The sequence below is a fragment of the Canis lupus genome, chromosome 27 (assembly GCF_003254725.2).
Source record: "Canis lupus dingo isolate Sandy chromosome 27, ASM325472v2, whole genome shotgun sequence".
NCBI lineage: Eukaryota > Metazoa > Chordata > Mammalia > Carnivora > Canidae > Canis > Canis lupus.
In genome coordinates, this window is record NC_064269.1 from 42004414 (window position 1) to 42017399 (window position 12986).

Sequence of the window (12986 nt, forward strand, 5' to 3'; positions counted from 1 at the left end):
CCACCAGTCTGCCATCCTGCCGGCCCTTGCTGAGCCTAGGGGGCTGTGGCCACAAGTCAGGAGGCTGCTGTGCAGGGGGCAGGGTTGAGACAAGCGGGCTGTCCGCCACCTCGCTGTAACCAGAGAGCATGGCTGAGCCAAGCTGGCCCCCCAGGTGACCTTTCCCCACTGCCAAGGCTGAATTAAGAGGCCACCCTCGGGAGGGCTCCTCTGCCAGAAAGACGAGCCAGCCAAGGAGCACTGGACCGTCTGTGTCAGGGGAAAGAGAAGGGACAGGGATCAGACCCTGACAATATCACCTGCAGGCTGGTCTGCACCTAAACACAGATCCAGCAGCACGTCTCCTCTCCTCTCCAGGGAGATGTACTCCAGGGCAAGGTACTCCACTTTAAACGAACGTCCAAAAACAGCTCAACAGTCCTGCGCCACATCTAACTAGAAACACTCATGCTGCAGCTAGAAACGCTATTTTCACTGGCCAGAGAGTCCAAGTGGCCACCAGTAGGGGGACCACAGGCGGGTCACAGAACTGGGAGCTGGGGAACCGGGAGCTAGCCCAGAAGCTCCATAAACTGAGCTATGGGACCTCGGCCAGCCCCACGCCTCTCTGGACCTTCACCCAGACCTCTCCTCTTAAACCAGGCCTTGTTAAGCTTCTTCCTCCAGATTACACTAACCAAATGTTCCACAGACTTAGGAAACAGACCAAAGCCTGGGTTCAGTGAGAGTGCTCTGTGGCTCAGTTTCCTTTCCTGCAAAAGGAAGAGGCCCGTGTGAGTAGTCTAGCTCAGGGCCCAGCCTGGGAGTGAGGGGAAGACAGAGGGCTCCTGAGAGCCAGGAGGTTGATGACAGCACCAGAGGGCACACTTTTGAGGGAGGCTGCTGCTGGGAAGGGCAGGGGACAGGCGTCTAAGTGGCCTCAGAGGCCACCCGTGCCTGGTGCTGCCTCTCTAGCCCACACCTGTGTGCAGTTCCATCTTGTGTGTTAGATTCTCCACACCTCAGAGCAAGGGGTCACATCACCATTCAGGCCTGCATCTCTAAAATCCACCCTATCTGTCGAATGAATGAATGAGTGAGCCTGTCAGCCAATCTTGACAGCAGACCCTTGAGGAACATGGGTTTGAACCGTGTGGGTCCACTTACAACACAGATCATTTTCAATAAATACAGTACAGTACCAGACACATATTTTCCCTTCCTTATGATTTTCTTAGTAACATTCTCCTTCCTCTAGCTCGCTTTATTGTAAACATACAGGACACAATACGTAGGACATACAAAACATGTTAATGGACAGTTGATATTATCGTAAGGCTCTCGTCAGCAGCAGGCTATTTGTAGTTAAGTTTTGGGGGAGTCAAGTTATATGTGGATTGTCACTGTGTCTGGGGGGGTGGGGTGGAGGTTGGTACCTCTAATGCCCATGTTGTTCAAAGGTCAAATGTATCTCCAGAATCTCGCCACCTCTCACCACCTCACCCTCCACGGTCCTGTCTGGCTCCTGTCCTGTCTGGCCTCAACTTTGACAATAACCTTCTACCTGGATCCCCTGCTCTCAGCCTATTCTTAACATGGCGTGCCGTGTTCTCAGCCCACACATGGCCCACCCCTCTCTTACCTTCCTGCTCCAACACCTCTTTTGCTCAGGTGGCACCGTGTTAGAGACAGCTTCCTGAATACTCCGCTGAAAGCTGAGGTCAGCCTCCACCCACCCAGCATCTCTACTGCTCTCCCGAGCACCTTCTCACACACCTGGGATCTGCTTACTCACTCAGAGCACTGCCTCCCCCACCCCCACTCCTAGCAGCAGGAAAGCTCCTGAGAACAGGGATTTTTGTCTGTTTATTCACTTGTTCATGCCCAACACCTAGAATGCTGCCTGCAGTTTTCTGTAGTAGGCTCCTAATATGTATCTGTTAGATGCATGAAAAGGGAACAGTGATAAGATGCTGGCCAGACATCCCATGAGGGATTTTAGCCTACTACAGGTAAGGTACACAAATAACCTTTTATTTCTGATTAGTCTAACATAATTGTTAAAGTGCTTTCTTATCCTGGTTTCATTTGACCCTCCCTACTCAGGAGCTTATCCAGATTTCTGTGTGGCCTAAAGCACCTAAAACTTGGAAGGCTCTCTTTGAGAAAAAGAATTTAAAATATAAATAGGTAAGGTCATTTTAGGTTAAGATAGATATATGTTCACTGTCTTGACAGAGAAACTGGCTTCACAGGTGTTTACATCTGTCAAAACTTAACCAAATGGTCCACTTCAAATATGTATAGTTCACTGTATGGCAACTATACTCCAATAGAACTAATTGACAAATTTTAAATTACAAATAAAAAGATGAGGGACTTGGAAGGGGGACGTGCAAGTGATGGTCCCCAAGCATTAGCCTCATTAACCTCACAGCACACCACCCTCCTGCCTGTACAAAGGTGGGCAATCACACCTATTACCAGAAAGTCTCCCCCAGCGCATCCACCAGCCCATCTAACACTAACTGCGTGGGTCTCAGCACTGGCTCAGCCACCACTGGTGGCACAGCGGGTGCCCAGCAACAAGAAGATGCTCAGTTAACAGAACTGCCCTCCAACACGGGGTAGGCTCCTGGCCTCTGTACGCAGTGGGCCTTCCTTAACAGCGAGCAGCAGCGAGGGAGGCCCGTGCCCACCAGGGGCTGAGACCTTTACTCCACACATTGGAGATTGGAGATGACTCGTCTCCTGTGCAAGGAGCCCCAGGTCATGAAGCAGAGCCCCTCCTGGTCCCACAACGACGTCTGCCCTCTGCTGCAGGGTTCAGGAGCTCTGCTACTACAGAGGCCATGTTGGCGTGGGCAAGAGGCCAGCAGCGGAAGCCACAGGAGCTAGACCCAAGGGGGCTCAGCTGTCTGTATTCTTCCATCATCTTCTCCCTTACTGGCTCATCTCAGACATTATTCCACCCAGCCTCGTTCTGCGTATCAGAGGTGATGCTGGGAGTTGAGAACTCCCCTGGGTAGGAGCGAAGTGCTGGGTTTCTGTGGGTGTGCTGAGCCACAAGGGGCCGACCAGCTTCCTTCCTGCCACCAGGGTGCTTCGGAGGTCACCCCGGCCATTCTGCTGCCTCCGGGCCAGCTGGCGTCTAATCCAGGCTTCACACTTATATGGGGAGCTGCTACCGCTTCCCTCACTCTTGTAACAGGAGTTACAGTCGTGAGCATTTACTGAGCACGTCCGTGCACTGGTACCTGTACAAATACAGACTGTGCACTGGGATAGTTGTGTCTGCGTGCTCCTTTTCAGTGCTCACAGGGGCTCTAATAGCTGCTACTACCACCTTCTACACACTGGGAAATCTAGGTACACAGAGGCCCAGAGAGCTGTTCAGGGTCACAGGCCAAGTGTGTCGGTTGAGACTGACACCCATCTCATCTGGTTCCAGAGCCTGTTTCTTCAGGATCACACAATATGACTTCTATTTAATGTGGGAGTGAGGGCCATCTCTCCCAGAAGCCAGGGCCAGACCTGCTGACCCCAGAGGTCTTATGCTGCCTAATGAAGAAGTAACTGTGGCCCAGAGAGGGGAATGATTTATTGAAAGTCACACAGTTTGTTATTGTCCCAGGTGCTATGAGAACACACCGTTCCATGGCTTCACGACTATGATACAATGGCTGTCCTCCGTTGGCTGGGCTGGGAGCTGCCTCTGTAAGACACTACCAGGCTCCTCCCTCTGGATCAATCCCCCGATTCCCTGGGTCCTGGCATGAAGTAAGCCCTCAGCTATGTCCAACTGCCCCTCGCCCTGACCCAGCTCCTGGAGGAAGAGCTATTTGGACCTAAGAGCCTGCCCACCTATTTTCACTCGCTCATGACCGGTGATACCCACAGCTGATAGAAGCCAACAATGTCATGGATGATGTGGATATCAGGAAGCCACAAAGTTGAAGGAAGACGTGGAGAGAAGTAGGGAGCATGTGCTCAGAAGCAGAGCCCTGAAACTGCAGTGAAGACCAGCAAAGAGCAAGGGCGGTAAGAAACTAGTAGAAACTCCAGATCAGTTTAGTGGGAAGGGAAGAGATCTATACCCTTGCCCCAGCTCTGCCACTTGCTGCTCCAAACCAGGCCTTTCCTCTCCCCTCCAGTGCAGAGACTGCATGCTGGGGCAGCGGGAGGCCAGCCTGGACCTCGGCGGGGCCAAGAGGGCAACTGGGCATTACAGTGTGGCAGGTGGCCTTGGCCAACCCCGGGAGTGGGCTTGGGTGGGGCTGGAAAGGACGCCCCCGCCAGACTGTGGCCCATCTGTTAGAGGATATGTGTCCAACAGCCCCAGCTGACATCCACGGCTCCACCCCAACCCCACCATGGGCAAAGGCAGCCAATGGACAAAGGGAAGCCTTGGCCTAAGCACAGGCTGAGGGCGGGGGCCTTCCCAATACAGGGTCTACACAGTCTCTACCACCTCCTCCTAATCCCACACATGGCGTCACACGTACCCACCAGCCACCCCAGGCTTCTCATTGGCCACATGCTACCACATGTTATCCCATCTGCACAACCCCGTCTGGGACGGATCATTTCTGCACCTCATTCTCTCTGCATAGCCTCCCCACTCTGCACCAGCCTTCCCTCCAAGCTGTAAATATACTAAACGGTGTAAAGGAAGTAAAGCACCTACCACCTAGCAGAAGGTCAGCGAAGTCAGCTGCTACTGTTACGTTGTTAACAAGGCCTTATAATGAATGCTATTAGTTTTCAGAAGTGGAAAAAGCTGAGAACCTGAAGGCAGAGCCCTGCTCCACACGAGAGGAGACAGACCTACAGAAATTTGTGGGGTTTGAGCTCATCAGAGGCCTCTCATGGGAGCAAGCCGGGAGCGAGCCCTTCTAACGAGCTCTCCACTTCACCCTGGCAGGTTGAGACCCAGGGGAGGAAGCCAGCCACCCTCCACGACCAGCCCTAACCCCGGTGGCCTGGGGGCCTCTCTGTCCAGGGATCAGCTGAAGCTATAAACACCTGCAGCTGGAGGGGGAGTCTATTTCTGGACAAGAAACTTCTGCCTGCAGCCTGTGAAGGCAGTGATTAGGCCTGACATCCGAGCTAGTACCACCATTTGTCCCTCAGGGGCTCTGAGGCTTCCAGTGAAATCCGACTCGCATCTTCGAGGCCACCATCCCAAGAAGCCGGCCCTGGTACCCAAGTGCGCGTGCCCACTCCCCATGGCAATTCCCCATGCACAGGGGTCTGTGCCTTTCTATAAGTCTTTGGCTAACATCACTGGAGCTCCAGTCTTCCTCCCTCACTAAAATTTGAGCTCCTGGAGGGTAGAGGACATGTCCCATTCAGTTCTACATCCCACTGCTGCTCACTGGGCACTTCCATTTTCTCTCATCCCTGCGGTCACACTAAAAGGTAATGTCTTCTTCCAATGAGCACATGAAAAGGGGCTCAACATCACTAATCATTAGGGAAATGCAAATCAGAACCAAGATAACCACTCCACACCACAAGGATGACCATTAAAAAAAAAAAAAACCCACGGAAAATGTTGGCAAACATGTGAAGACATCAGAATCCTTGCGCATTACTGGTAGAACACGAAAGGGGGCAGCCACTGGAAGACAGTTTGGCGCTTCCTCAAAAAGCACAGTTACCATATGATCCAGTAATTTCATCTCTAGGTATGTACCCAAAAGAATCGAAAGTAGGGACTCAGATACCCGTACATGCATGCTCATAGCAGCACCATTCACAACAGCTGAGAGGTGGACTGTCCATCAGTAGGTAAATGGAGACATAAAATGTGGTACATGCGTGCAAAGGAGTATCGTTCAGCTATAAAAAATGGAGTTCTGGAAAAAAAAAAAGTTCTGACACAGGTCACTACGTGTGTGAACCTTGGGGACACTGTTGCTAAGTGAAATAAGCCAGTGACAAAAGGACACATATTGTATGACTGACTCTACTTCCATGAGGTACCAAGAACAGGAAAATCGTACATACAGAAACAGAACAGAATTTACTGGGGCTGGTGGACAGGTGAGTAGACAAAGAGTCAGTGTTTAATGGCTGCAGAGTTTCAGTTTGGGAGGATGACAATGTTCTGGAGATAGATGGTAGTGATGGCACTGTCACAAAATGAAATGAATTTAATCCTGCCGAACTGTAACTTAAAATGCTTACAGTGGGGGATCCCAGGTGGCTCAGCGGTTTGGTGCCTGCCTTTGGCCCAGGGCATGATCCTGGAGTCCCAGGATCAAGTCCCATATCGGGCTTCCTGGATAGAGCCTGCTTCTCCTCTGTCTGTGTCTCTGCCTCTCTCTCTCTCTCTCTCTGTCTCTCATGAATAAGTAAATAAAATCTTAAAAAAAAAAAATGCTTACAGTGGTAAATTTTATGTGATGTATATCTTCCCACAATAACAAATAAATGAATGTAACCAAAACCAAACAAAAAGGTGGCATTATTATCACTGCTCCCCAGTTTTACAAATGAGGAGCAGAAGCTGAGAAGGGTGAGGCCACTAGCCCAAGGCCATACCAGCTGCTGACACAGACCAAGTCTGAACTGAGGGTCATATCATCAGACCTCTAGAAGCGTGAAGTCAGTGTTATAGGCCAGAGAAGGGACGTGGAAGGATCCAGAAACCGCAGGACGACAGAACAAAGGGTAGTGGAGGATCCAAGAAACACGGCAGAGGCAGGGGGCAGAAGCTCAGATGACACTGCTGACTGCTGTCCCATAATCTCAGTGACCTGGGCCTAGTCCCTACTCTGCCTCTCCTTAGCTGTGTGACTCATCCAAAACAGGGTCCCTTAAACCCCTGGACAGTCATCACAGCACCTGCCCAGATGGCCCACCAAAACTACCACACAGAATCCCACCTCTGGGCCAGTGCTCACTCTTTCCCCCTTCCCGGAGCATAACCCTTCCTCTACCCTGCTCATGCTCTTCTTCCTTCCAGAAAACTTCCAAGATAACCTAGCACTCTGGGTGACACTACATACAACATAAGGGCCATGAGTTTGCTTTCCAAGGCATTTCTCCTGCCCCTCTGCTGCCCCAGGAAGTCGTGGAGAACAAAGGCCACAGCCCTAGGCCCCAGCCCGGCACAGGCAGTGGGATCCCGCTGCACACGAGCTGCCTGGCTGCTAATGGGAATGAGAAGCTGCGGCACAGGCACCCAGCGAGACAACAGAGAAGGTGAGGAGAGGAGAGGCAGAGAGAGGGAAGAGAGACCACGAGAGCTGGGAGAGTCCAGAGCGCGGCGGGCAGGAAGGAATGGATGCGAAGGGAACACAGAGCCAGGCAGCCCTCTTGCAGGAAGCGGGAACAGAGAAGGCAAGCCAGAGCTGGGGGGGCGGGGGGGGGGAGGGAGTGTGTGGGCAGCTGGGGGTGAGAAGTCGCTCCACCCTCACCTCTCCCCACCACCTGCCCACGGGGCCAGAGGCCAGGCCGGCCGAAGGGGGTCAGAGTTACCAGCACGGCAGGGCCAGGGCCACACAGTGACATGGCAAAAATGAGGGCAGCCGCGGCTAGCAGCCCTGGCCCCGGAGCCTGTCCACAGTGTGGGACGCTCGGCTCAGAAGTAACAGGCGCTAATCTGTCCTGCAGCTCCGCATGTTATCTGCACGTCTGCCTGGCCTTCCTGAGTGTCCCACTCAGGCTGTAAGGGGGCCAGAGCTGGGAACAGGGCTAATCCCCATCCTTGGAGTCTCCAGGTCTGGATTTGTCCTCTAGACACCCTGGAACCAGCCTGCTCTTCTGCCTGCCAGAGGCCTCCCCATGCCTGCTTATTCCCACAGGGCTGGCCCACCTGGAAAACAAACCCACAGCCTCTGACTGCAGGAAGCGGGATGCGTACAGGCCAGGGCTCTCAGGGTCCAAGACGGGGCCGGGGCCCTGGAGGATGGCAAGAGTGGGTCCCCCGAGGGAAGATGAGAAGACAGACGGGAGCAAAGTGAGATGAGTCTGAGTCAGTTTGGCAGCTTGTCCCTGTTCCTCCACCTCCCGGGGTCCCATCCCACACATGGGGCTGAGCTCAGAGCTATATATACCTCCCAGCTGGACGGCAGCCCCTGCTCAGGGCCCCTTCACCAGCTCCCTGCACGGTCCTGCCCTGGCTCAGCCCCCACGCCTGGTAAGAAGAGACGGGGACCAGCCAGTGTCTGGACCCTAGCAGGATCTGTACTTGGGAGGACAGGTGCCATGGGGGCTGGTGAGTCACCAGACACTGAGGAGCAGCCTCCAGTGCCCCTGCCCTGAGCCTGACCCACCTGGAGGCTGGGCCAAGCAGAAGGCGGGTACAGGGAGGAGAGGGGCAGATGGGCAGCTGGCTTCACAAAGCACACAAAGGCCATCCGGGGTGATGGGGGAGCACTGTGCTGGGGGTGGGGTAACTGGTTCTGACTACCCGATAGACTCTGGGAGAAACTCTTGGCTTCTCTGAGCTTCTATCCCTGCATCTGCAACCAGAAGTTACAATTCCTCCTTCCTCTCCCTTAAAAAGACTGAGGAGATAAAGGACGTCAGAGACCACTGCCAGCTCTTGTCTTCCTGGGCAGAATTCAGAGGCTCCTGGCCCCTGCCCCTCCCCTCCCTTCCTCCCTGTGTGACCCCACCCCTCCCTGTCTGCCACAAACAATATGGGCCAAACACCGTTTCCATCCTCCTTCCCGGCCACCCAAGGGCTCCCTTTGGCCAAACAGAATTCCAATCCAAGGCCTGCCAGAGGGCTGCAGGCATGCCTTTTCCCAACTGGGTCAGTCACAATGGTCTGCTGACTAACAAGGAAGTCTCTTAACCCAAGTCCTCTATAGGTGAAGCGGGGAGAGAAATTATCTACCCATAACAACTGAATAAAACTAACTAAGCACCCCCCAAATGTCTACTGCAGGTGAACAGATAAACAAAAGGTGGGCTATTCATACAGTGAAATGTTATTTAGTTGGAGAAAGGAAGTTCTGCTATAGGCTAAAACACGAAAGAACCTTGGGGATGTGATGCCAAGTGAACTAACCCACTTCTGTGGGGTACCTAGAGCAGTCACATCCACAAGACAGAAGGGGAGGGAGTGTCAGGGGCTGGGAGGAGGAGGGAATGAGAGTTAGTGTTTAGTGGGTATGGAGCCTCAGAGAAGGATGGTGCTGGTAGTTGCACAACGTAAGTGTACCTTACGCCACCAAACTATACACTTAAAAATTGTTAAGAGAATAAATTTTAGGACGCCTGGGTGGCTCAGCAGTTGAGCATCTGCCTTTGGCCCAGGATCCTGGAGTCCCGGGATCGAGTCCCACATCAGGCTCCCTGCATGGACCCTGCCTCTCCCTCTGCCTATGTCTCTGCCTCTCTCGGTCTCTCATAAATAAATAAAATCTTTAAAAAAAAAAAGAAAAAGAGAATAAATATTACATACTATATATTATACCACACACACACACACACACACACACACACACAAAGCCATCTCAGCATTCAAAGTCTGGTCTACCATGGCACTCCAATAAATGTCTGCTCATTCTGCCAAATTGTCATCGCCACCCCCCAACCCTGGTACCCGCAGCACCCTCAGCTTTCTCCTTCTGCTGAACACCTCTTGGCCACTTGTGTTTGCCAGAAAACTTGTTCCTTAAAGTACAAAGATGTATCTTGCAAAGTGTCATGGCTTCCCACTGAGAGACCTAGACAGCCCTCCCCACTCCCTCACACCTTCACACCTCAGCTCTGCATCAATACCCATCCCGCTCTCCACCAAAGTAGCAGAGAGAGCCCAGGATACCAGTTCTCCATTCCTCTCCAGCTCCATGGGAATAACCTAATAAAGCATTTGATCACGCACCTGGCACCCCAACCAGGAGCTCCACACACTTAGCTGTCTTCGCCATGAAGCTTCCATAGGGTCCAAAAGTAAGAAACAACCACTAAAGCAGGACGTGGTTAGAGTAGGGGTGGCCTAGGGTGGCCGAAAGAAGGCACAGATGCCACAGAAATAAGAGAGACTCTGTGGGGACCTAGCAAAGCCACAGCAGTGGGGCTGGTGAGGAGAGATGCACACTTATAACTGGTACCTGAGGATGAGACCCAGGGTCCAGCTAGCATGGACCTTGCTTCCCCCACAAGAAAAAGAAAGATTTACTGTGGCCTTGTAGGGAAGACAACAGGTAAAGGATGAGTGCTAGGGGCTGTGAGGGCCCTGTGGTGCCCCAAGGTGGTACCAAAGAGGACATGGGTTCGATCTACCTGAACTGTCTGGAACAGTGTCCTCCCCGAGCTCCTGTCCACTCAGAACCTCAGAATGTGCCTTATATGGAACCAGGATCTTTACACTTGTACCAAGATGAGATCACACTGGATTAGGAGTGACTAGTACCCTTATAAGAAGAGGTGAGGACACACCAGGAAGATGGCCGAGTGACAACACAGACACAGACTGCAGTGATGCAGCTACAAGCCAAGGAGGGCCACAGCTTGTGAGCGAGCAGCAGAAACTATGAGGCTGGAACAGATCCTCTCTCAGAACTCCCCAAAGAAACCAACCCTATAGACACCCTGACTACAGACTTCTGAACTGTGAGAAAATACATTTCTGCTGGGTTAAGCCATCTGTTTGTAGTCATTTTTTTAAAAAAGATTTTATTTATTTATTCATGAGAGACACACAGAGAGAGGCAGAGACACAGGCAGAGGGAGAAGCAAGCTCCATGCAGAGAGCCTGGCGTGGGACTTGATCCCAGGACTCCAGGATCACGCCTGGGCCGAAGGTGGTGCTAAACCACTGAGCCACCCGGGCTGCCCTGTTTGTAGTCATTTCTTATAGCAGCCCCTGGAGACGAATATGGCCAGCCCTCACGAGCCTCTCACACAGCTGACAGAGTCTCAATCTTGGGGGCTGGGGCAGACCCACGCTGGATAGGAGACAGAACTTGAATGGAAACCCTGGGGGCGGGTGGGCACCTGGCCTGGAGCCATCTTGCTGGGAGCCAGGGCAGCGCCCTCTGTTGTCAGGACTGCCCGTTACAGAAATCCTCCCAAGACCTGTTTCAAGCTGGGGGTTTATGGGGAATGGAAGCCTGACCTGGGCCTTCCAACAGCTATTCAGTTTTTGGTGTTGTTCTACTTTCCCATCCAAAGGCACAACCCCGGGCAGACTGCTTGGTCCCTTCCACATGACTCCTGGCCACAAAGTATGTCTGTATGTTCCGTATCCTTAGCCACTCCCAAAGATCAAGCCTTTCCAGATCACTCAGAGCTGGACAGGACCTTTCCTGAGTGAAAGGTCTACAGCACTCTGCTTGACCGTCTCCTGGGACACTCCGCATCTGCCTTGCAGCACTGTTACACATGTGCTCACCTCCCCCTGCCCCTGCCTACTGTGAGCAGGGGCCAGATCTTCCCCAGCTAGGCCTGACCCACAGAAGGCTCATGACAGAGTGAGCACATGAATGAGGGAATGAATGAGTCCAGTAACCACCTTCCTAACCTCCCTTCAAGGCCAAGGGTGGGGAGCTGGAAGCTGACAAAGCATTTGCCTGGGGGCAGCTTATAGAATTTCCCCAGTCTGCTCCCCAGTCTGGGAGGAGCAGGAGTGTTCTCGCTCTTCCCAAGTCTCCTACTACCACAGCTTCTCACCCACTCCAAGGCTTCTCCTCACACACCCGCCACTCCTTGGGAACCCAGCACAGAAGGACAGCTTCCACTTGATAAATGCTCCAGAGGTCATTCCCCCCCACCATTACTTGGAGAACACCAAGACTACTGTGCAGCCCACCCCTTGCCTAGGCCCAATTTTCAGAGTCGGACCATGAGGGCAGGACCCCACATCAACAGGCTCCTTACCGTACATCTTGCCCTCATCTGACAGGATGATCTTGCGCCGGCCACAAGGTGGGTAGATGGCCAGGGCCTCCTGGAAGCTCTGCTCGATGTCTGGGCTCCACACACCCTCCGCGTCATTGTCGATGGGCTTGTCCAACGCCTGGCTGCCCCCAGAGACGTTGCTCCCCTCAGGGGAGTTAGGAGGGCTCCACTCGTTGGAGGTAATGGTGCCGGCCTTGCCCTCCAAGGCTCCGCTTGGAGGAGCGCCCGTTGGACCTGTCTGGACAGAAACCACAGCACTGGAGGAAGGACTCTGTGGCCGTGGGACAGGACACCCCGAGGAGTGCCAAGCCCTAGAATCATTCGCTCTTCCTTGCTTGGCCATCCACAGCACAGGAACGTGGAGGGGAAGGCTAAAGAGTGAAGTGAAAGGTCTAGGAGGATGGGGAGGCCTGGAATCTACAGCAGGCCATTTCCCCTCTGTAGATCCCAGCTTCACACCCTGTTGGATGGGCACAATGGCCCAGGCATTCTCTGAGCATAGCTCTAAGAACCCTAAAATAGGGCTGAGAAGTAGGAGACATGGACCAAGGACCAACAGACGTTCTGGCCTCAAGTCAACAAGGAGCCAGAAGGATGCAAACTATTGTGCACTATTGGTAGAAACATAAAATAGTAACCATTACAGAAAGGTATGGAGGTTCCTCAAGACTTAAACAAAAAAACTACCATTCAATCCAGCAATTCCACTTCTGGATATAGATCCAAAAAAACTGAAAGCAGGGTCCTGAAGAGATATTTGTACACCATGTTCACAGCAGCTTTATTCACAATAACCAAGAGGTAGAAGCAGACCAAATGTCTGTGGACAGATGAAGGGATAAACCAAATGTGCTATATACACAAATGGAATGTTATTCAGCATTAAAAAGCAAGAACAGTCTGTCATATGCTACAGCATGGATGAACCTCATGGACATTATGCTGAGTGAAAAAAGCCAACCACAGGAAGACAAATGCTGTATGATTCCACTTATAAGAGGTATTAAAGTAGTCAAAATCATACACGGAGCATAGAATGCTGGTTCCCAGCAGCCGCGGGGAGGGGGAATTGAAGGGTTGTTGTTTAATGGGTACATAGTTTCACTTCTGCAAGATGAAGTTCTGGAAATCTGTCGCACAAA

General features: G+C 52.5%; 1 protein-coding gene across 5 annotated transcripts in view; it reads right to left on the reverse strand.

Moving 5' to 3' along the window:
- Positions 1-12986, reverse strand: part of TEAD4 (TEA domain transcription factor 4) — a 64481-nt gene that overhangs the window by 26622 nt on the left and 24873 nt on the right. For 3 of the 5 annotated variants that reach the window (XM_049102312.1, XM_049102313.1, XM_049102311.1), the window contains exon 2: positions 11824-12082. The exons of the other annotated variants lie outside the window; for them this stretch is intronic. In XM_049102312.1, the coding sequence (XP_048958269.1) occupies positions 11824-11830 (7 nt within the window). In that variant the 5' untranslated portion in view covers positions 11831-12082. The remainder of the gene's footprint in view (positions 1-11823; positions 12083-12986) is intronic. 5 annotated transcript variants of the gene reach the window in all.